At 39.2% G+C, this 23,646-nt stretch overlaps 1 protein-coding gene across 2 annotated transcripts in view; it reads right to left on the bottom strand.

The window, feature by feature from the left end:
- The window catches only part of Slc35f4 (solute carrier family 35 member F4), a 206,964-nt gene that overhangs the window by 6,645 nt on the left and 176,673 nt on the right, over positions 1-23,646 (bottom strand). The window contains exons 2-5 of one of the 2 annotated variants that reach the window (XM_070032771.1): positions 23,325-23,510; positions 18,053-18,350; positions 12,356-12,575; positions 1,757-1,882 (exon numbers count right to left, since the gene is read on the bottom strand). In XM_070032771.1, coding sequence (XP_069888872.1) covers positions 1,757-1,882; positions 12,356-12,575; positions 18,053-18,350; positions 23,325-23,510 — 830 coding nt within the window. The remainder of the gene's footprint in view (positions 1-1,756; positions 1,883-12,355; positions 12,576-18,052; positions 18,351-23,324; positions 23,511-23,646) is intronic. The other variant, XM_070032781.1, reaches the window with a different exon arrangement.

The raw sequence follows: 23,646 nt of genomic DNA, 5'->3' as shown, positions 1-23,646 counted from the left end.
CTATATACTATGGAAAGAGCCACCATCAGGGTGGGTACAGGGGGAATGAGAAATCACAGGACAGACGAGCCCAGCAAAGTCTAGGATAGAAATGCCATCCACTCTTCCTTTCAAGATGGTATTCATTGCATCCTTATTTTGATAGATAAAGAAAATTAAATTGAACAGAGAGCCTGTTATTAGGTTGTTGAAATACTAATGCCTTGAATTTCTAAGCACTCTTTCTATCTGAGCTTATAATGTCTTCAAAAACATTATGTTAATTTATTTTATTTTATTTTTTTCTGGATTGCATATCTAGGTACAGAGAATGAATGCAAGAGATCTAATTTGAAGCCATAGAACAGGCTAGGGCAGAAAGCTAGCCCTAAGCCCATATTTTGTGTTTTCTTAACCCCTGTTCTGGGCTACAGGAACAGCTCAAGAGGTAGAAGGCCTGTCTAGCAAGCATAAAGTCCTAAGTTTAAACCCCAGTACTACCACACACATTCACACACAATCATACATAATGAATCTCTCTTCTTCCTTTACTAACTCACTAACCAATATTATAGAATGAAGCAGATTATTTTTGTCTAGAGTCATGGTACAGATATGATTTTGTACATGCCAGCAATGATTATAGAATGAATATATTCTATTACCTGGTCAATACACATATCTCTGTAAAATGGCCATTTTGGCTTTCTAGCAATTCCATGGACTGTTTTATGTGAATTTGTTAGTTTTTCTCCTGAAAGATTTAGTCAAGAGCACTTGAACACATATTAGTCTCTGGTCATTTCAGACTTCTTGGCTGAATTTCCACTGGGGAGCAAGTTAGGCACTAATGGCAAATAAGTAACTTGTCAAGCTTGTCACACAGAATCAACGAGCCAAGAAATGTCAATAGGGAAGTAAACTTACCCACAGTGAGCCACAGTGGTGGTGAATAATCAAAACAGGGCTCCAGAAAGATGTAAAGGATTTTTTTTTTCACTGAGGTGAGTTTTTTTTTTAAAATAGACACTAGGAAAGGTGAAATTGGAATTGTCCTTTAGATACATCCAGAAAGTATACTGGGTCTTAAAAGTAGAACTTCAGAGAATAACCCTTTAGATCTGCTCTCTGAGTCTTTGCCCGTGAAGTCAAGTGCAATGAACCTGAATGACATTTTCATGGATGACAGAGAGAGCCCATGAAGAGAAAACAGTGAGCAGATAGAGCAGACTCAAGAAGAAAAGTGCATTTGAACATGGGCTCCTGAAGCCTGGGGTCCATATGTAGTCAATATGAAGGTTTCAAATGACAGCTTCTTTGTTAGGCTTACAACTCCTTTGGGTTAAAATCATGATGACTGATTGTAAGTGAATGAAACACAAAGGAAGCAAAGTCTTTCTTTTCTGCTCTCATTGCCTGATATATGGGGGAGGAGAACATGGCACCCGGGCTGGGAGCCGGCTAGTCCAAAGTATCCTCTTCATTCTATCACTTCCTGGATGTATGAATTATGGCTATTTACTCAATCTTTCATAGTCTCCATTTCCTCATCTGGAAAGTCGCAATAAATATCTGTGCCTCATAAAGTTGTGTTAATATAGGTGATATTTTTCTGGCAGGCATCTACCACATAACATGTACTTGGTAACTAGTTCTTATTATTGTCTAAACACACCTACTGTTTTCTAACCAATGGTTTCATTGTACTCCCCTATTTTCTCCTTTAACTCTAAGCTGTGAGTGACAGATTGACGACTGGCAAAGATGTATAACCTACCTTGTATAATGCAGACGTGGAGGCTGAGCCCACTGCAAACGCCACCCCTATGATGGAGTCAGCATGGAAATTATCTGCATATGCCATCATGACAATGCCTGTAATCGCCATTATTGCAGCAACTATCTGTCAAGTAGAATGGAAGAAAAAAAATTATGCCTTCATATCCCAGATCAAAAGGCTGAAGACTTCATGAAAGTTGTTAAGTATTTCCTTCAGTCTAATTAGCTCTCTCTATCCTTATTAAAGTGTAAGGAGGGTTAGTATTAAAAATAAGTCAGTATGCTCATGAGACATCCAGGCAGAGACTATAACAGCTCCTCTCACATTTTAGTTAAGGAATAATCATTTTAGCTTAACTTTTCAGCTCAACTTTCTGGAAATTTTTATCCATACTGATGAAATGGATTTAATAGGAAGCTACCTCTAAGTGTTTTCATCTGTATTCTTTTCATACTGTATTCTTTTCCTTCAGATAATTCAGTATACATTGCCATCTTGTTCTTTGGACAAACATACACATTTCTCATAGTCTCTATATAACTAGGACTTGATTAGGGAGACATAATTTGAGTACAGTTAAGAGGCAAGACTTAGACCAAGGACAAACAAGACAGTGAATAACCTTCTCAGTGATTTATGCAGCAGCAAGCTGAGTTTGGACGATCACTTGGAATGTTAAATAGAGGCCACATCTTCCTCTTGTTTACATGCAAATTAATTCAATTTTAAGGTAAACTACAGAAAGATAATATCATTTAATTATGCTATGGCATTCATTAATTGCATAAAGTGAAATATTCATAATTTGACTGACATCATAAAGCTAGGATCCTTGGTATATTAGAAGTCCACTGCCTTAGTTTGTATCTATTTAATTGTCTTATACTGGAAGCAATTCAGAGTAACAACAAAGAGGAAAACAGCAACCCTGGAATGGGGAGTCATGTGGCATTTTCTCACTGACTTTAAAGTTAAGATGAGATATTTAAACCTAAGTGGAGATTAATTTTGCTAAACTTCACTTCTAAATACTCCCAACTAACTTACTCTGTAGCTAAGCCTTTCATGTCTCTGATGTTTGGAATCTCTTGAACATTATGGGTGAATTACTTATTATAAGAATACATCGATTGTTAGTTAACGTGTGACTCTGGACTGGAGGACAGGGTTAACTCAGGTGCTGCAGCAGCAATGCCTTTGTTAATGACCACCCAAGGTAAATACAGAGGGCGATGGTTTCACAAGTGTCTCCACACTGAAGTATCCTTTGTGAAAACCAACAGGAGGAATTGAGAACAAACACCAACAGTGAAAAACCACCTTCATAATATGTTATCCAGAAAGCTGTCAGATGAGAGGCATTTCTGTTACTGAGCAAATATCTTACTCTACATCACTGCCAGGTCTGCTTCTAGTCATCTCTGTCTCAAACTGTGGGTAATAGGATTTAATACACACGCATGCCATATCAAGGAAAATTTCCAAATGAGAAGTAATATACTCACAAATAAACATGGTGAGAGGGTTACCTGGACCTAGAAATTGTTTGAAAGTTATCATTTTCCTTGATTTGGGGATTTATGGTTCAGCCAGAGATTGCAATCATTTTGGGAATGATCTGATTTCAGAGAAATGAACAGGCAGCTTAAACACTGACATACTGTTTTGTGCTTAAATGATGTTCATGGGCTATGTTATTCATGTGCATAGATAGATTTCCATTATAATACTGAACATAAAAGATAATAAACTTGAGTTGTGTTAGCCAACCATCAGTTATAGGTTCTTGGCCAAATAATCGTGGTTATTTCGCGACTATGTTAGAAAAGATAGTGGTATTGTGATGTATGGTTTTTATCACTGAAATTAAAATTCTTATGAAAAATTTTATTGTACAATATTACGTGTAGATTATCATGTATAATATATAATTCTGAGTTGAGGGAACAAATGAAAACAAGAAATCCTGTCTCTAATGACTAGCATATAATTATCCCAAGGTAACAGGTAGAAATTCTTCCTTTTCTGAATTAACCATTAGTAAAAATATAAATGTATGAACTTTGTATTTTTAAGTTTTCTCAAGATAGGAATTGGAGATGGATAAGATGAAATAATTTTATAGCAATTCTAAATTATAACCCTAGCGAGTCTCTTAAAAAGCTCTATTACTTGTTATATTCAAGTACTTGTAAAAAAATATTCGCCTCAACTACTTAAATTGATGTGTCAATTATACCAGTGTCTCTTTCAATTGCTTTCATAGAGAGAAGCATTTTTCGCCTTAGGGAGCCTGATAATGCTGTATGTGAAGTTCTGACAGCGTGAAAAGCTGAATATTCGAAATGTTAGACAAACCCTTCTTCATGGGGCAATCATTTATATAGGTTTGATAGTAGATTCCTGGAGGGAGGAGATAGGATAAATTACAAACAACATTTGAATTTATAATTTATAACTATCTGATAGGATAAATCCTCTATGGTTTGTTGTAAGAAATTCTCAACCTATTTTCTAAGTATCCCTATATACCAGCTCATCTTGAAAATGCAGGAATGTTGAATGGGAGGCCCAGTTGAACCAATTCATTTGAATGATTTCAGAATAATTCTGCTTGACACCATTGGAATAACATTGGAGAAGAAGTACTCTTTAAATGTCTAGAGAGCAAATAACCTAAATGTAGATTTGAGTCACACGGATTTTCAGAATCAGTCATCAGAGGAAGGATTCATAGTTTTCTCTTCTCAGCAAAAACACAAGAAATATTCTTGTTTGTGCTCAAGACACTGGAAATTCAACTCCAGGAAGTTTGGGTTTAAAAAATTATCTGCGGGGCTGGGAAGGTGGCTCAGTGGTAGAGCACTTGCCTTGCATGCCTGAGGCCCTGGGTTCGATTCCTCAGCACCACATAAGCAAAAAGAAAAAAGCCAGAAGTGGCGCTGTGACTCAAATGGTAGAGCGCTAGCCTTGAGCTGAAGAGCTGAGGGACAGCGGCCAGGCCCAGAGTTCAGGCCCCACGACCGGACCCCCCCAAAAAAATCTGAAAAAAATCCTACTATATGCTTTTTACTCAGTGACCAGGACAAAAATACTTCTGGCACATGCTAGCATCTGAGGTCCTCTCCCGCTAAAAATGCACCATTGAATGAATGGTCCCAGTTTTGGGATTCTTGAAAGTATGGCTCTGCTGACAACCTGTTGCAATTTCAGCCTCTCAACAAACCACAAATGTCTGAATAAAATTGAGAACCCAGCATGACCATGACTTGAATCTTTGTGATGTAGCAGTACTAAATAGCAATCGTTATAAATTTATCTTTCAAAAAAAATCACGCTAGAGAAACATTGAGCATTGGCTATTTTGTTTGTTTTCATGTATCTTTGCTTTTTCCATTTCCCACTCAGGTCCTCCAAAGGCCACAAGAGTCAGTCTTCTCTATCTTTCCATGAAGGCTTAGGAGCCTCATCCTGTGTTCTATTCACACATTGCTTCCAGTGATCCGAAGGTATTGAAATGAATCTTCAGTTCAATTCCCTTCCTATAGTGTTCCTTTGAGGATCTTATAGGTCTAACAGAGAATGTCATCCAAATCTGTTTCCTTGAGTCTATGTCTGCTTTTGGAGAGTAGGGGAACGTGAAGGATTCTCGCTGGTTTAAGGAACCCTCAAGTCCCAAAGGCAATAGCAATTCCTTAAATAAAGGTCTCAAACTACACTGCTAGCAGAGGCTATGCTCAAGTTCAAGCCTACAGGTCTGCAGTTAAGGAATACATTTATAGCTTGGCCAGTGATAGCTGCATTGATGATCATCAGTGCATTTATCTATTTAGGTAGATCCATTGGTGAGCAATCATGGCGATGTAGAGTCAAACTTCTGCAAGAGTTATAAAAAGAACTCTTTCTTTTTTTTCTTTTACAGTGGTAGGGAGACTTGACCCCAGGGCCTCACTCTTGCTAGGCAAACACTCTATTACTTGAATCACATCCCTCAGCCCTTTTTACTTCAGTTATTTTTCAGATAGGGTCTTTTTGTTTTTCTGGTATGTTCTTTTCCTGAATAACTGAGATTACAAGTATGAGCCACCAGGCCCAATTCAAGAACTATTTCTTTTACTCAAATCCAATTAAATTGAACATGGGCTGAAGTGTGAGAAATGACAACCTCTCAGGTTGTGCATATGAAGAGGAGGAAACGGAACTCCAAAGGGGCAAACTCAAGGGAGTTAGGGTCTCTGGATTTCTAGTTCCCTTACATCTATTTATATGTGTATAAAATCCAGTTAAATAAGATTTGTAAAGAAGGTCTAGATGGAAAGTATGTGTGTGGGGGGAGATCCAAGAAGGAAAGATTCAAGGATATATTTGGAGGGTAGACCCACTATACGTGGATGAGGGAATTCTGGATTCGTTATGAGCATTGAACCTGAGAACTATTACAACCCAGATTTCTCTCTTGATTCTATTCCTTGCCAAAAGAGGATGAGAGGCATGGATTCCATTTTCTATCCTCCACTACTTTTGTGACAAGCACAAAGTTTCCCGATTAAGTCTGTGCTGCACATGAATGAGCACTCATCAGAGGCAGCATGGAAACTAGTGGTCACCTTGAATATTTTCTTAGTATCAACTCAAGTCGATTGCAGCTCAGCTCCCAGGCCCTGCTTTCAAGTGTACCATAGGCCCCACTGAAATTTAAAGTGCAGATAATGCAATCAGTTTAGCTGACATACTCCCGTCAGACTTCGGTGGTCTCAAAAGATTCCTAAAGAACCAATGTGTGAAATGAACTCCCTAGAGATCCACCTATAGCTGGAAGAGAGCTGGGTAGCACAGGAACATTTATTAAAAGTTTACAAATTCATCCTAGAACTGCTAAGAAAGTTGGGGTCTGCTGAGCCATTCTCTGACCATTAATTTTCTCCAGGTCTTCAAGGAAATTTGAAGGTCAAGGAAAAATGTGATTATGTAACTGTCACCTCTCTGCACATCACCTTCACAGTAACATTTAAGAAATTTTTAAAAAGGAAGAAAAATGTGAAATAATAAAAATAAAATAGAAGGGAAGGACAAAATCTGAAATAAAGCTAAGTTTATGACAGCTACCTTCCATTGCAGTGAAACAGGCAGAGTGACAGAGAAGAAAATTCTCAGTCAGCTGGTTGTTATTGTTTAGTATTGTCTTTGTGGTGCTGGGGATTGAACCCAGTAGACTGAACCTGGGGCAGGCGAGGTAAACCCTTTATCACTGAGCCACATCCTTGGAATCAAGAACCTTCTTTCAGTAAAGTTGTAATGAGTTCTGTAGTTCTCATGAGTTTAAGAAACATAGCTACATTGTACATGATCTCAAGGATAGGAAAGCCCCTACATTCAAAGCTGCAAAAACTAGATGAGCATTTTCTAATATTTTTGCAGTATTCTGAAAAATTGTAATCTCTTAAAGAAGTATGCTCTTTTCTATGTACTGATCATGCATGAACTGTAAACAACTGCTCAGAAAAGTCTTTTACTATACTAAAGATTACCAGTACATCGGTTGAAATTACTTTATAATAGAAAATGAATGTCTCAGATTACATTTCTGCCTATAATCCAGTGGATAGTCCAAATAAATATTAATAAACTGTTCAGATTATAAAATTCATTTTTATGTGAATATTGCCTTTCGCAGTCCAGGTGAATATGTAACTATTAACAGAAACTTATTTGGGGGAGTGGGGTAGGGAGAAGGCTCATACCAGAGCTTGAATGAAGGCCTTATGTTTTCACTTGGTGATTTTTTTCCCCTCATAACCAATATTCTACCACTTGAGCTATGCCTTCAGCTCTACATTTTGCTGGTTAGTTGGAGATAAAGAGTCTGAGATCCTCAGATCTCAACCTCTTGAGTAACTCAGATTACAGGCCTGAGCCACTGGCACCCAGCCTGATATTATAACTTCAAGCATCTATTTATTCGTGTTGCCATTAAAACAACACAACAACAACAACAAAACCAAAGTAAGCTAGGTGCTGATGACTCATACTTGTAATCTTACTCAAGAAGCTGGAGTCTGAGGATGGAGGTTTGAAGCCAGCATGGGCAGGAAAGGCCTGAGACCCTCATCTCCAATTAACTAGCAGAAACCTGGAAGTGAAGAAATGGCTCAAAGTGGTAGAGCACTGGCCTTGAGCAGAAAAGCTCAGGGACAATGCCAAGGTTCTGAGTTCAAACCCTACAAAGACCACCACCACCAAAAACAACAACCAAAGTAAAGCTGGGTGCTAAGGCTCATACTTTTAATACTAGCTAGTCAAGAGACTGAGATCTGAGAATTGAGGTTCAAATCCAGTCAGGGCAGGAACGTTCATGAGATTTTTACTTCCAATTAACCACTAAAAAGCCAGAAGTAGAGCTATGATTCAATTGGTACAATGTCAGCCTTGGGGAAAAAAATCTAAGGGGCTGTGCCCAGGCCCTAAGTGCTACCATTGGCACAACTGAAAACAAACAAAAGCACAAAACACTGAAGAAGGTCAGAACTTTTCATTTGAAATATGATCCTTCTTAGAGTTTAGCAAATGAGAATTATAACCCAATCATTATCTGTCTTGAAACTCCTGAAGTTTCAGCATGAACAAGAAAGATAAATTTTAACTTGATAACTGACTTACAGCATCTCTTTACTGTTTTATTTGGAGTCCAATGGGGTGATATCTGGAGGGACTGAGCTTCAGATTATTTATAGATGTAAGCAATAAGAGCATCATTTACAGTGCCAGTGCTGTATTTGCCCTCCTTTAATTTCTCAAATGACCTAATTATACATGTTCTGTATATGTCTCACAAGGAAAAGAGTTGCTGACATTGTCGAAAGGCGAAATGCTGAATATGTTTTGGTGCTTCTCATATTTCATGGCCTAATTGTGGGCATCATGAAAATTACACCTTGGCATTCTTCTGGAACTTGGTCTTGAACACTTGCTAGTGTTTAATAGTGAGAATTAGAACCCTTTGTTTGGCTCAAAAAAAAATCTGACTTGGTTGACCAACTTGCCTGACATGAATACTTACTAGTTGGCTATCTAGGATGTCCTAAATTATGCGCAGATTTTATTAATAAGTACTTGCTGGGTACTTAACATTTCTTCTTTCAGGATTCATTTCTTATCAAGCCTAGATTAGTCAGTTACCTGAGTCTGATGGAACAAATTACCACAAATTCTATGACTTAACATCATAATCTCTGGTGGAAGTTTAAGGCTGGAAGTGTAAAACCTAGCAGAGTCCTACTCCCCCTGGTTTCTCTAGGAAAAACATATTTCCTGCATCCTCCAGGTTGTGGAGCTGCCCTGACACTCCTGGCCTCTGGCCATGTCATGCTAGTTTCTATATCTGTGGTCACAGTACCTCTGCTCTCTGTGTGTCTCTCCTGCATGGATTTCTTGTAAAGATAGTTATTATTGGGTTTATGGCCTACCTAGATCACAGGATGATATCCCTTTCTCCAGATCCTTAGCTATAAAAGCTCCATTTCCCTTCCCCCTGCCAACAAGTAAGGTCACAGTCACAAGTTTTGGAAATTAGAGCATGGACAGCTACTTTTCAGAACTGCCAGAAACCCACTGCACATGACAGCTTTAAAATAGCAATGGTAATTTCCACTAAGCAGATTTCTTTTTCTTTTTTTTTTTTTTTGCCAGTCATCAGGCCTGAACTCTGGGCCTGGGCGCTGTCCCTCAGCTCTTCAGCTCAAGGCTAGCGCTCTACCACTGGAGCCACAGCGCCACTTCCGGCTTTTTCTGCTTATGTGGTGCTGAGGAATCGAACCCAGGGCCTCATGCTTGCAAGGCAGGCACTCTACCGCTGAGCTACCTTCCCAGCCCCTAAGCAGATTTCTTAAACTTGTTCTTTAAATACGTAGTACACAACTGTTTCTTTTCCCTTTAAAGAACCTCAAATTAACATTATACCTTTAAAAAATGCAGTCTCTTGTACCATGGGTAGGGTCCATAAATAAATGTGTTCATTCACTCTAATACAACTGAATTTCTCACTGGTTAAGGTAACAGTGACTGTATTGATTTTTTTTATTTTTTTATTTTTTGGGTCCGGTCGTGGGGCCTGAACTCTGGGCCTGGGCTCTGTCCCTCAGCTCTTCAGCTCAAGGCTGGTGCTCTACCACTTGAGCCACAGCACCACTTCTGGCTTTTTTCTTTTTGCTTATGTGGTGCTAAGGAATTGAACCCAGGGCCTCAGGCATGCAAGGCAAGCGCTCTACCACTGAGCCACCTTCCCAGCCCTGTATTGATTTTTTAACATTTGGTATCTAGATGCTGCTGAGCAGAAAATAAACCCCATATCTCCTGTCTTTTGCCATCTGCTAACAAGACCCTCCACAGCCTTACAAGTGGCTGTGGTCTATCTATCTATCTATCTATCTATCTATCTATCTATCTATCTATCTATCTATTGGTATATTGATTGATCTATCGATTGATCTATCTATCTACGACAAGAAAGCTTTCATGAATTCATTCCTTGTATTTTCAAGTATCAACTGACCTCTTCTTATCTTGTGCCCTGCATTATTCTAGGTGTTGGATATAAGGCCAGGGATGACTTTATGGTGCATGACCCATACGAAGATATCCCTACCTGATTTCTTGTTCTGTGGTTACTGTGTTAAAGTTACTTTTTGTAAAATTTATATTTGGGGTCGAGGCATGGTTCTGTTTGGTAGAGTGTCAGCCAAAGAGCAAAAGCTTCAGGTACCAAGTTTGAGTCCAGGTCTCAGACAAAAAAAAAAGCTATTTATACTTTAGTGTTCTAAAGCACCCCAAAATGATACAGCTCATCCTGAATAGAATAGTAAACAATAGAAGAAAGGTTTTTATGGTCAAGGACTTGTCAGTGTCCTTGATGGTAGCCAGCCTGCACTGGTCTTTCCAGTAAAAATACACAATGCTGAGTCCTATGTGACAAATCTAAGGTTATGCTAGTAGAAAATTGGATATCAGATTTGATATATTCTAATGGTATCATGGACTGACTCATGGTTTCCCATTTTCTTTTTTATTAAAGCTTTCTCTTTATTTTTATGTCAAGCTTCAGTTCTAAATTTCTGAATAGCATTTCCTGAAATATACCCAAAGTTTTTGAGTGGCTATATTTCTTTTTTCTAAGAGGTAGGCTGGCCTTGAACTTTGGAGCCCAAATGATCTTCCCGCCTTTATCTCCCAAGTAACTGGCACAATACACAGAGCCTATTTCTTAGTTGGTTACCTATTTATTTTTCTTTGGTCCTGGGGATTAAACTGTGGACTTCATGCTCTGTTGTAGGTAGTCTACAACTTGCACCATGCCTCCAGACCCTTAATTGACTTTTTTTTTAAATAGGAAAGTTTTGAGTGTTATGACAATATAACCTCTCTCCGTCTCTGTCTCTGTCTCTGTCTCTCTGTTCTGTCTCTGTCTCTGTCTCTCTCCTTTTTTCTCTCTAATATAAACAGCTACCTCAGCATTTGGGAAGGGACAAAGGTCTTGGAATCATTGCCAAGAGAGTTAATGTTTGGGTAACAGTATTTTTTTTTTGTCAGTTGTGGGGCTTGAACTTTGGGTCTGGGCACTTTCCCTCAGCTCTTCAGCTCAAGGCTAGCACTCTACCACTTGAGCCACAGTGCTGAGGAATTGAACCCAGGGCCTCATGCATGTGAGGCAAGCACTCTACCACTGAGCCACCTTCCCAGCCCAACAGTATGTTTTAAATCCATTCTTGGGCATCTCTTTCAGAGGAGAGTAAGTTGTATAATGTTGATACTCCAGGCAAAAGGCTATTCATTCAGACTTCTTTCTAAAGAATTTTCTGGTTTTTCATCATGGTGGAATGCCAAATGATATTCATGAGCTCTGGCTCCTAAAATCTACATGCTTTCCCAACTTTTCTATTTCTAATGTAGAACAAGTGCACAAAAATGTTTCTTTCTTTAAAATCCATGTTACTACGGAAAGGAATACACTCAGCACTGAAGTGGTTGGTGTATGTTTAACACAGTTCAGTTGAGGATTTTGACTCCAAAAGTACAAGTTGTTGCTTTTAGTTCAATTTCTAGATTAGTCACACTAAGATATATAGCCACTTTTAATAGCATTGTGCCATTACTAGTGACTTTAATTACTGTTTGGCAATCTTATCTACTCACACCAATATTAATTAACTCCATCTGGGTGGGGGAAGGAGGGAGTTATCCCAAAATAAGTTGATTGAAAAAAGCAAATCATAATCTTTACTGTGGCTTATTTTCTCAGACTCTTTTTCCTAAGGACAGAAGGAGTTGGACACAATATTAATCCTAAAAGTTAACTCTAAAAATGGAATTTATCAATCTGTTTTAGTGCTTCCTGTTGTAATCAGCTGACTCCCTAGTAGAAACAATCCCTTTGATCTTTTCAAGATGTTGTAAACTGCCAGGGCTTCCTAACACATCTTCAAGTTTTTTTTTGGACTCAGAACCAATGGTAAAAGCTGTACACAGACTCCATGAAGCAAAGCAGCTGGAATGCCACGATTTAAGAGGAAGGGAAGCATCACGCATTGAATTAGGTGCCATTACCCTCACTCCCATGAATCTGTCTTTCAGCACAATCCACGACAGCAAGAAGACAAAGGCTTTGTTACAACAGAAAAGAGCCGAGACATCTGTGGCTGTCAGCTTCTTTAAAGCCAGTAGGTACAGGTAATTTGTCAAAGTCCATAGGATAGAAAAGGGAGCAGTTCTTTTAAGAAAGAGTTTCAATGTCAGACCATCTTCACCAAAAATCCGACTGCATTCCCTAGGAAAGAAAAAGAGGTTAATATGCCAGTTCTAATGGTGACCCCAAACTCTCAAGTCCATCATCCATCTGAAGAAGACACTAAACATAGTTCTGGTCCTTTACAGGCTTCAGGGGGTACACAGGGTACCTTAGGAAAGAACCCACAACTCTTTGGCTCTGGCTAGGCCCTCTCTCACCCAAATAATCTCTTCCATAGCAGCCATTCTAGAGTGTCTGAACTATCAGGGAAGACTGGAGAAATAGAGAAATAGGAGTCACTAAAGCCACTAGCTACTGAGGGAGGCTTAAGATTCCCAATGGGGGACAGGAATATGACACGGTCAAGATGGCTGTAACATGTGAACAGGCTAGACAACTCCCAGAATCCCATGGAACGCTCAAAAGTTTGTGAAGCCACACATATCTTGGAACTTTGTTCTTCTTGAGACACTATGAATCTATCTAATATCTCTGTTCAGTTGACTGATTTCTTTTTCTGCCATTATTATTATTATTGATATTATTATTTGTGTGCTAGTTCTGGGGCTTGAACTCAGGGCCTATGCACTGTCCCTGAGCTTCTTTTGTTTAAGGCTCGTACTCTACCATTTAAGCCACAGTTCCACTTCCAGCTTTTTAGTAGCTTATTGGAAATAAGAATCGCATGGGCTGGCTTCGAACCACACTCCTCAGCCTCCTGAGTAGCTAGAATTATAGGCATGAACCACAGGCTCCCAGCAGTGCCAACATTTTTTAAGGTAGAAAATTTGATAACTCTGTGATAACCCTGAAAATAGCAAACCAAGGCTTGAAAAACTAGGTATATAACTCAAGTTGTACTTACTTTTAGGCTTCAAGCATTTTGGATGAATCATTTGAATTCAGGGTGTGAAAACAATCACTTCAATTAAATCTCTGATTTGTCTAACATCTGATTAAATTGGCTACCTAGCCCAAGGGATCATTTTAATCAAAATGTTCCAGCTACTAATACATACAGGTAATAAGAGAAGCGACACAATGACAGTGTCTACGTGACTATGAAGTGAAAACACTTACCCTGGGAGAAACTTAGCTCTGTCTTCTTCACTCAGCTGATCACGAACATTCTAGCATTCTCTGCGCAACTAACACTTCCTAGCATTGTATTTTCAAGAGCCGGGTAGCTATCTTCACCAAAGTAACAAGTTACTAATATTTGAGCAGGTGTAAAATGAAATGTATGAACATGGCTCTAGATAGAGACCAGCATTAGTTCTTCATTCAGCTTTTACTGAAGAGATAACATTGTGCCCCAAAGCACTGAAAAAACCCAAAGTATTTGCCTCATACATAGAAGATGCGTATCATGTGTGAAGACACACGTGGAGTGAGGAACTGAAACACCCAAAGAATAGAGACCGTAGTATTAAATGTCAAGCGTTATAATAAAGGCTGCTTCTAAGCAGCTGAGAATTCTGGGAGCTGTGGGTCAGTGGTTTTTAAGAAGGTTTAAAAGAGAAATGCACGTTGCACAATAGACCCTGTGCTGTACTTTTGCTTTTATGTGGGGTACAAACAAAAAAAGGGAGAATTATCATTAAATGAAAAGGAGATTTCCCAAAGGCAAATTGTACCTTGAGAGAGACACATATCAGACAGAGACTTCAATGAAGGGAACAAATATCCTAAAGGCAAAGCCTTCTGTAAAGTACACAGAAATTCCATGTGTGGACACACTCGGGAACATGAATGGCACCTCAAAGGCATTCTAGCCATTGGCATATTTTGAGGCAGCCTGGCAGATAGAACAAGTGGCAGTGCTCCTGAACATCCCGGGCACACGATTTCTCTTCTGCACTTAAAAGGAGACCAGCTCCATGAGAAAGCTTCCCTCGAGAGCTGGGGTTGAGAGACAAAGGTTTATACTGTCACACAGAACCATCAGACGCTTTTGTAAATACACATTTATCAAGTTACAAAACTCACTTCTGATTTGAAGTAAATTTTCTTTCTCCTTGCCAGTCCCGGCCAGTGATAATTCTCCTTACTTAGTCGAGCTATCAGGCTGGGCTGAATGCTAAGCCTTGGGATGCAGACACAGGAATACTCCATTCTCCCACAGAAGAGCAGGGATGCCCCACAGAGACAGTTCTCACCCGCTTGGTCCTGTCCCCAACATGTCCATTTCTTGACAATTCCCTTTCCTGTTCCCATCTCCTCTCACTGCCAACCTCGCCCTGTATCATTACTCTTGTAACGAGGTTAAATACTCTGAGAAACACTATTCAAGCGTTGGACCCCTTGTGTAAAACTTTATACTTCATAAGCATTAGACACTAAGGAAGGTGAACACACAAAAAAGGAATTTTTACAGAGGAGCAATTAATAGTAGGTCTCACTTTAGGGTGAAAAGACCAGAATTTCTGGACAAGAGGCACTGACCAGTAACAACAACTGAAATGAAACTCAGAAGCCAGGGGGTGTTAGTAATTTAATTATGTCCAACAATGTAACTATAGTTATTGAATCATTTCTGTATGCCAAACAGCATCACAGGTGTCAGACAAAGGATAGCATATTTCCAATTCAAATCCATTCTTTTCTGAAGAAAGCACACTTGTGAAAACTATGGTACACGTTTTTCTCTTCTAAATTTCTCAAATTCACTTGAGGACTTCGGAATAACGCACTCGACAAAAGCTGCTTCCAATGGACAAGATTTACTGTCTAAATCTGATACTTTACTGAACATTCTTTTGATGTCACGGATAAGTTAAAAAAACAACCCTGGAAATACTTTCACAGCATTCAGGAGAAAAATAGTCAGAAGTTCTGGTGCTATGGGACAAATTCTATCTCCATTGTTATTCACTAACTCTATGTTTTTCCTCATTCAGACGTGAGAGCTTTGGGAATACCTTCTTGGCAGATGGTGTTAATGAGTCTACAGGGGAAAAAAGTGAGGATCTAAGGATTTTCTGACAATGTTGACGCCTAATATATTCTCACTGGAGAACAATTCCTTTAAAGACAATATTCTCTGAGAGGAAACGCTCTTTGATTTGATTTCAGAAATGTCCAACTTCAGTGCTACCTACACTGACAGGTAGGATTTTTTTTTTTTGTCAAATCACAGATTTTGCCAAGTTTAGCGTCAGTCCAACATGGGAGATATGAGGAAGAGGAAGTTTATTCTCTAAACCACATTTCTGGCAGGAGCAGCCTGTAGTTACTATGCTACCTTAGCTAAAACTGGTATGGCTTGCTCTAAAATGATCTTGAGCTTTTGTCTTTCAAGAAACTTTCTGTTTCTTTTCCCCCCTCCTTTTAAAGTCAACCTGTGTTTATACTATAAGAACAGAAATACACAAGCCGAGCAGTGCAAATCTATTTATATGACACAGCTATTTTCAAATGGCAACAATTTTAGTCCAGTAATCACCTTGCCCTGCTATTTCATGTTAAATATTGTCACTTAAAATGATATGCCCTAAGGTCTTGTCTATTTTGATGGGAAACAAATGTGGGATACCTTTAGACATCACAACAGATAGGGGGCTCTTTTCTTTTTTCCTAAGCATGTATTTTTTTCCTTGGGTTTTTCTTTTTGTTTCTTTTGTAATAATTGAGTTTGCATGGACTTTTTTTTTTTTGTCGGTGGTGGGCCTTGAACTCTGGGCCTGAGTGCTGCCCCTCAGCTCTTCAGCTCAAGGCTAGCACTCTACCACTGGAGCCACTGCGCCACTTCTGGTTTTCTGAGTGGTGTATTGGAGATAAGAGGCTTATGAACGTTCCTGCCTGGTCTGGCTTTGAACCACGATCCTCAAATCTCAGCCTCCTGAGTAGCTTGGATTACAGGCGTGAGCCACCGGTACACAGCTGGAAAGATGTTTTAAAAAAACCTGTTTTTACACACAGAAAATCAACTCACACCATGACTTTATTATTCTCAAGTCCTTCTAAGTTGGAGACAGGAAACAAAATTAAAGATAAATTCATTACAGAAAAGCTGGGCGCCCGTGGCTCACGCCTGTAATCCTAGCTTCTCAGGAGGCTGAGATCTGAGAATCGCAGTTCAAAACCAACCCAGGCAGGGCAGTTCATGAGACTTTTGTCTCCAATTAACCACCAGAAAACTGAAAGTGGCACTGTGGCTCAAGTAGTAGAGTGCTAGCTTTGAGCTGAAGAGCTTAGGGACAGCGCCCAAACCCAGAGTTCAAGTCCCACGATCAACAACCAAAAAAAATTCACTACAATTTGTTAACATGTTAAGAGTACTCTAAGGTACCAATTATAACTAGCATTCTTGTTATTGTTGGGTATGTGGATGAGGAAGAAAGGTTACTGGGTTCCTGCAATACAAACTGACTTCATTCTGCTGCAAACCACTCCCTGATTTCTCTCAACAATGAGGGTTAGTTCTTCTGTATATATTATTCCTTAGCTCAGAGATTTTTCCTTTTTGAGAAACTGTTTACTCTCAAAGGATCTTTCGCCCAAATGCTGCCTTTGCCTTCTTTGAGTCCTGTGTAAAGTAGTAGAATGCTAGTTTTTTCAGCTTCCTGACTTCTCCCAGAATCGGGGCCTGCGGAAACCAGGCTTAGCACAAGGAACCACTAGAAACACAAGATTGTCATGAAAGCCCAGACACTTCAGCTCAGAGCAAACAATAGACAATGCTCTAAACCAGCCAAGAATGGCATCTCTTCAGCTTCCCAGGGCCAAACCTCCCATTGCATGTAACTAGGTCAGTTCCTCTGCTTATACATACTGGTGTCAGAAATACTGAGCAAACCTTTGTGTAACAATCTTACAAATATAGATGTTTTCTGAGTTTGAAACACCTGGATATTTATCCAAAAACTGACTTTCAGAGAGAAATCGATCTGAAGAGAAATCAGAGTTCTATTATTTATAACTGTTTGACCTTGGACAAGTCATTTAACATTTTTAAATCTATTTCATCTTATAAAATGGGGATAAGAATACCACCTTAAAATGTGAACATTGCTGAGCACTGGTGCATCAGACCTGTAATCATAGCTGCTTGAGAGGTTGAGAGTTAGGATCACAGTTCAAAACCAGCTTGGGCAGGAAAGTTCATGAGACTCTAATCTCCAATTAACTACCAAAGTGCCAGAATTGGAGCTGTGGCTCAAGTGGTAAGAACACTAGCCTTCAACAAAAAAGCTCAGGGACAGTGCTCAGGCCCTGAGTTCAAGACCCAGGACAGGTACAAAAAAAGAAAAAAAAAAGAAGTGAACATTGTTTCCTACAGTGCTGATGAAATAAAGCAGGGTATATAAAAAGCACCAGTACAGTGCCTAGCATATTGTAAATTTTTTTAAATTTGACATAAGGGATGACTATTTCTTCCTACTCATTACCAACCTTAAATTCTGCTTCTCCACACACCCCAGCTGAACTCAACTTATGTTCCAAAGAGACAAAAAGCATGCATAATTATATAAAACACCAAATAGTTCCTATAGACCATTAAATATGAATCTTACCTGAATTTTTTCATTGGAGATTGCTTTTCTTGAGCAGTGGCCAGATGACCAGAATAATAGACTGGGAAAAACATAATGTTCCAGTTTGTGGAAAACCATGTCATGAAAAATGGACAATAGAAGTTCTTATAAGTAATTTTCACAATCTGAGTGGTTCCCACCCAAGACGAAGATACTGACAAGATGATCAAGAGTCCCCAGACGCCCTTCAGAACCATGGACGTGCAGGACAGGCAGCGAGCCTTGATTCTGTTTTCTTGGCTGCTGTTCTCGGGATGAGTTTGTGTCCCATCATCCCCTGAAGACAGGAAAGGAATACAAATGGGTGGAAATCAGGCCATAAAACAGTGATCAAATGTGTCAGCTCTTCACAAAAAAAAAAAAAGATGAGGCAGAAAGTGGAGTTACTAGTGTTGGTTACTCAGATCTTCTTCCCTCTGAAATTGGCTCCTCTAAATACAGTTCGGCTCAGTACAGGGGCTTGCACTCAGCCAGGGCACTGTCGCTTAGCCTTTTCATTCAAGGATGGAGCTCTACTATTTGAACCACAGATCCACTTCTGGATTTTGGTAGTTAATTCAAGATAAGAATCTCAGTCTCACAGATGCTCTTGTCAGGCTTTCAATTGTGATTCTCAGATCTCAGCTTTCTGAGTAGCTAGGATTGTAGGAGTGAGCCAATGGTATCGTCTGCTTCATTCCTTTAAGAGCATTCCCAAGACTGGCTGTGGCCATGTGGTCTACTTTATCCAGTCAAATCTAAGAAGATGTGAGGTATGCCACCTCCCAGCAGAAGCTCTAAGAATCTTCATACATTTTACTCTCCAGCTCTCTCTCTTCCCACCCCCCATCACTAAAATGGAAAATCACAAATAGTCTTTGAGGGGGAATGAGCAGAGTCTAGCCACAGCTGCCCTGTGTCTCCTACCATGAAACATGAGTGAGAAACAAATACTTGTTTAATTTCATTGGGTATTTTTTAAATCTTAGCAAAGATGACTATGAAATTGAAAAACAATGTGTCCCAACACCAAAAGTATGACTGAGCTATACTAAGTCATTTCCTGCCTTCTAACAAATTACTGTTTAATATGTTTCTGGGAACACAATAGGCTCCACTTCGTATTTTTATTTAACTAAAAAAATTAATAGCATTTTCCCCATTAAACGACTCAAAGCTTTCTAACATTGACAATCATGAAGACCTGATAGAGAAAAAGAACTGGACATAATGAATTCATGTACTCATCAGGAAGTTGAACGGGAGCAGAGGCCAGGCTGACTCCCAAACCCAACATCACATACTGTTAGCATCCTGCAGAGGGGAGGCAGATTGTTCTGCAAGATTTCCTTGTATCTCCAGACACCTACCTTTAGTTCAAGAACTTCAATGGGAGCGAAGAAAGGTGTGGTATGGTACACAGGTTGTAAGTAGCAGTGGATGGGCCCTTTAATTTTCACTGCAGAACCTGTGGCTGAATGTGTTTCTATAGCCTGGTGAGTGAGGCATGATTATCCACTTACTTCTGGTCAAAAACCTTTATCCAGCTAAACCTTTACGGAACTAAGGTGTTCTGCTATAATTATAGCATCTGGGGGAGATGCAAGCTTTAAAAATGAAGTCTTCATCTGAGAATATGAAGTATGAACACAGTTATGACTACATGAATTGTAAGTATTATAAACATTACAGAACTCTGAGGGCCTAGAACTCCAGAAGATAAAAAGTGGTATTCTTATTGATTTGTTCAACAAAACATTTTGGAGACTCTCCTAGAAATTAGTTAGCTGGTTGGGTCCCTAGGGTTGAAAGATGAAAGACTTGAGCTCATAGACTCAGGGAAAACCAGAAAACACATTCAATACAGGGCGAGAAGGAGCAATTCTGGCAGATGAGGACCCAATTGATGGGGTGGGAGGAGTGGAAGGGTAAGAAATGATCCAGGAGAAACTTCCAGAATTCAGTGGCACTGAGCTGAGTGGGTCATGAATGGGTCAGCTCTCTAAACTGCATATAGATGATACCTGCTCTTGATAAGAGTTCTGAAACCTCCCTCAATGCCCATGTAAATTACACAGAGATGAGGTTGTAGCAGGGTGGGGGACAAACTAGATGAACAAAGATGTCAAATGAGAGACTACCTACCTTATTCAGTACGTACTGTCATTACCACTTAACAGATGAAGAAAACAGACTCATGAAGAATTACTCAAAGCCAGGTGCTGGTGGCTCATGCCTGTAATTCTAACTACTCAGGAGGCTGAGATCTGATGATTGTGGTTCAAAGCCAGCCCACGCAGGAAAGTCCATGAGACTCTTGTCTCCAGTTAACCACCAGAAAACCAGAAGTGGCTCTGTGGCTCAAAGTGATAGAGTACCAGCCTTGAGCAAAAGAGCTCAGGGCCAATACCCAGGCCCTAAGTTTAAGGCCCATGACTAATAAAAAAGAAGAAGAAAGAAAAGGAAAGAGAAAGAAAGGAAGGAAGGAAGGAAGGAAGGAAGGAAGGAAGGAAGGAAGGAAGGAAGGAAGGAAGGAAGGAAAGAAGGAAGAAAGAAAGAAAGAAAGAAAGAAAGAAAGAAAGAAAGAAAGAAAGAAAGAAAGAAAGAAAGAAAGAAAGAAGGAAAGGAAGAAAGAAAGAAAGAAAAAAGAAAGAAAGAAAGAAAGAAAGAAAGAAAGAAAGAAAGAAAGAAAGAAAGAAAGAAAGAAAGAAAGAAAGAAAGAAAAGAATTATCCAAGATTGGAAACCCAAGTCACAATATCTCTAGGATCTGAACTTTTTTTCCGGAACCCTCATTTGTCTAGACTTTCAGATTTCTACTTTTTCATGTGAGCACTGGAAGTTTCAGAAATAGTTTGAAGAAACATTTCTCTTTGCTGTCAGGAATGAAGTTCTGCATGAAGTTTAAGAGAAGTGATAGTCTAGAAAAAGGTGTATTTTTCTATCCTTCAAATCCCATTTTCTTGGAGGATTGTCCCATCAAGGATGAATAATAAGCATCTCTTTGTAGTGAAATGTTCCTTATCATCACCATCTTTAAAGATTGCTTCTGAACTATGGTTCCATCATAAACAGAGACACTAATGGTCATCCAAATCCTTCCGATGGCCAGTTTTTCTTCTGATAGCTAGACTTTGCTGCTGTCCATTCTTTAATTTTTTTTATTGTGAAAATACCGTATAGAGGGGTTACAATTATATGGGCACATTCTTTAATTTTTACAATGCATAGAAATATTGGATTTCTAGAGCTCTTCTATAGTCCTGATTAGGTTTATAGTTTTATGTACATCATTACAGGGATCTATGTGGGATTCCACCTATTACTATGAGCCTTTCTTGAAATGCTATCAATAGAAAGTATTAGGAAATGTGAATTTAGTTCACTGAGCGGACTAAATGTCCTTGAGTACATAATTAATTTCAGACCCAGCTTCTTTATCTGTCATAAGCTGCATCTCATGAGATTCATTTAGAGGTTAAGTGCCAGAGCATTCATGAAGTCAAGGTGAGCTCTTCTTCAGATTCTTCCCTTTTCTCTCTTCTCTTTGGTCCTTAATTTCCTTCTAATCATCACAGAAAGCAACTTATGTTCTTTAATGGAATGGTCTTTGGAATTTGTGACTTATGTATGATAGATGGGGCATGTTTTAATAGCCAGTGTATTTAATTAACTAGATCACTGTTTTGCAAACAACTAGGATAATTAGAGTATGGCTGTGATTTATTAAGCCAATTAAATCTTTCTAAAGACTTAAGGAAACATTATTGTCTTAATTTTTTAAAATAATTTTATTCTTTGGGGTTCATACAGTTATTGAGACACAATTTAGAAAATATTCTTTTTCTTTTTTTCTTAAAGGTCTTTTCTCATATTAAAAAAAAATCTGTTCCCAATCTAGTAGGACCCTAGAAGAAGCTTGCATATCTTCTCCACACTACTTTCCTTTTTAAAATTTACCATCCACCCCTAATTGAATTCCCTGAATTGACATTTTACTTCATTTTCAAAAAACAAGTTTTCCCAGCCTTCTGGTTTATTGATATTCTTTAATTACCCATCTGTTTTGGATGATATGTTTTGCTGTTTTTGCTGTTGTTACTGTTTTTAAAGATGAATGAGATTTTAATATGTGGCCCGCCAAGATGCAGGAACAGATGGAGAAGGAGACCTTGCACAGGCAGGGGAGAGGTGAGAGGAAACAATCATGCGTAGATTCAGGTGGATATAAAAAGGAGCATTAAGTCAGATTGAAAGACACCCACGCCAGAAGAGAGCTATTAGTGATCATTATAAAGAGGAAAATAATTATTAACAATTTGTGTGTGCCAGTACCTGGGCTTGAACTTAGAGGCCTTGTACTCTTGCTTGGCTTTCTTGTTCACTGCTAGTACTCTATCACTTGAGCCACACCTCCAGTCCAGCCTTTTGTTGGTTAATTGGAAATAGAGTCTCACAGACTTTTCTGATTAGACTGGTTTTGAACAAGAATCCTTCAAGTCTTAACCACCTAAGAATCTGGGATTACAGGTGCAAACCACTAGAGCCTGGCTTTGTTCTATTTTTTTTGGAAGGTGAATGGGTAATTTATGAAGGGAAGAAGTCAGTATGAATTTGAGGCTTGAGAGCATTCTCTGACATAGGAAATGAGATATCTATCCCCCAAAAGCAATGGCCTTAGGCAGCAATCTAGTGGATCCAGCTTTATTTAGAAATTAAAACTTTTCTAGGAAACTCATGGGCATAATTATTAGATCTATTGAGTAATTCCAGTAGCCCAGGAATGGGTGTGTTGGGGTGGATATGGGGTGGGGGCGAAGATATTAACTGATGAGAAAATTTTAATCATAGAGACAGGTAAAGTTTCCTGCAGAAGTGTAAAATTAGGAAAACTGGAAATGAACTAGGAAGTAATAGTCTAAAGAGAACAAGAGGAAGTCTATGATTTTACTGACACTACAACTCTTTTCAGAATAGATACAGAATGTGATTACTGAGTCCAAGGTCTGGTCCACAAAGATGTAAGTTTTGATGCTTTGTAGAAACCAGCTACCTTGAAAATGTAATTAGAAGTCATTGTCTGACCATGTGCTAAATGCTTCACCTACAGGTTTGCTATTCAATTTCTAGCTACCCTATGCAGCCCTAATAGTTTGTACCTACTGCATTTCCCTCTTGCTCCTATTGTCTGCATTCTGTGCAGACAAGACAAGCTCTTTCCCAGATGGTTAGAAGGCTATTGAGATGTATTATTAAAGAAATCATCTACATACCTGTCCTGTTCGGTCTCTCAACTCTGTGTCCACAAACTCCAGAGGCTCCTCGGCTCTGAAGTTCAAGAATAGGAGCAGAAGAATCTTCTGTGACAGAGAGTGGGGATAGTTGTCTACTGATGCCACTGTGTGAACTGGGACAATTGGCTCCAGGTTTACACCGAGGGACTGCGGATCTGGAGGTACCTGGGGAGACATGGCATACACCAGTTTGAGAAGTTTCTAGAGGAAAAATTGGAAACAGACTTCAACCTCCTTAGCAGTAAAGTATATGACACCAGTCACAGTCACAAGGCTTTGCTAATTCTATAAAAGGGGACTA

Source organism: Dipodomys merriami, unplaced genomic scaffold (genome assembly GCF_024711535.1).
Source record: "Dipodomys merriami isolate MVZ:Mamm:240054 unplaced genomic scaffold, mDipMer1.0.p SCAF_1, whole genome shotgun sequence".
Lineage (NCBI taxonomy): Eukaryota > Metazoa > Chordata > Mammalia > Rodentia > Heteromyidae > Dipodomys > Dipodomys merriami.
The sequence above is the reverse complement of the archived record's forward strand: the minus strand, read 5'-3'. Positions and strand labels throughout refer to the sequence as shown.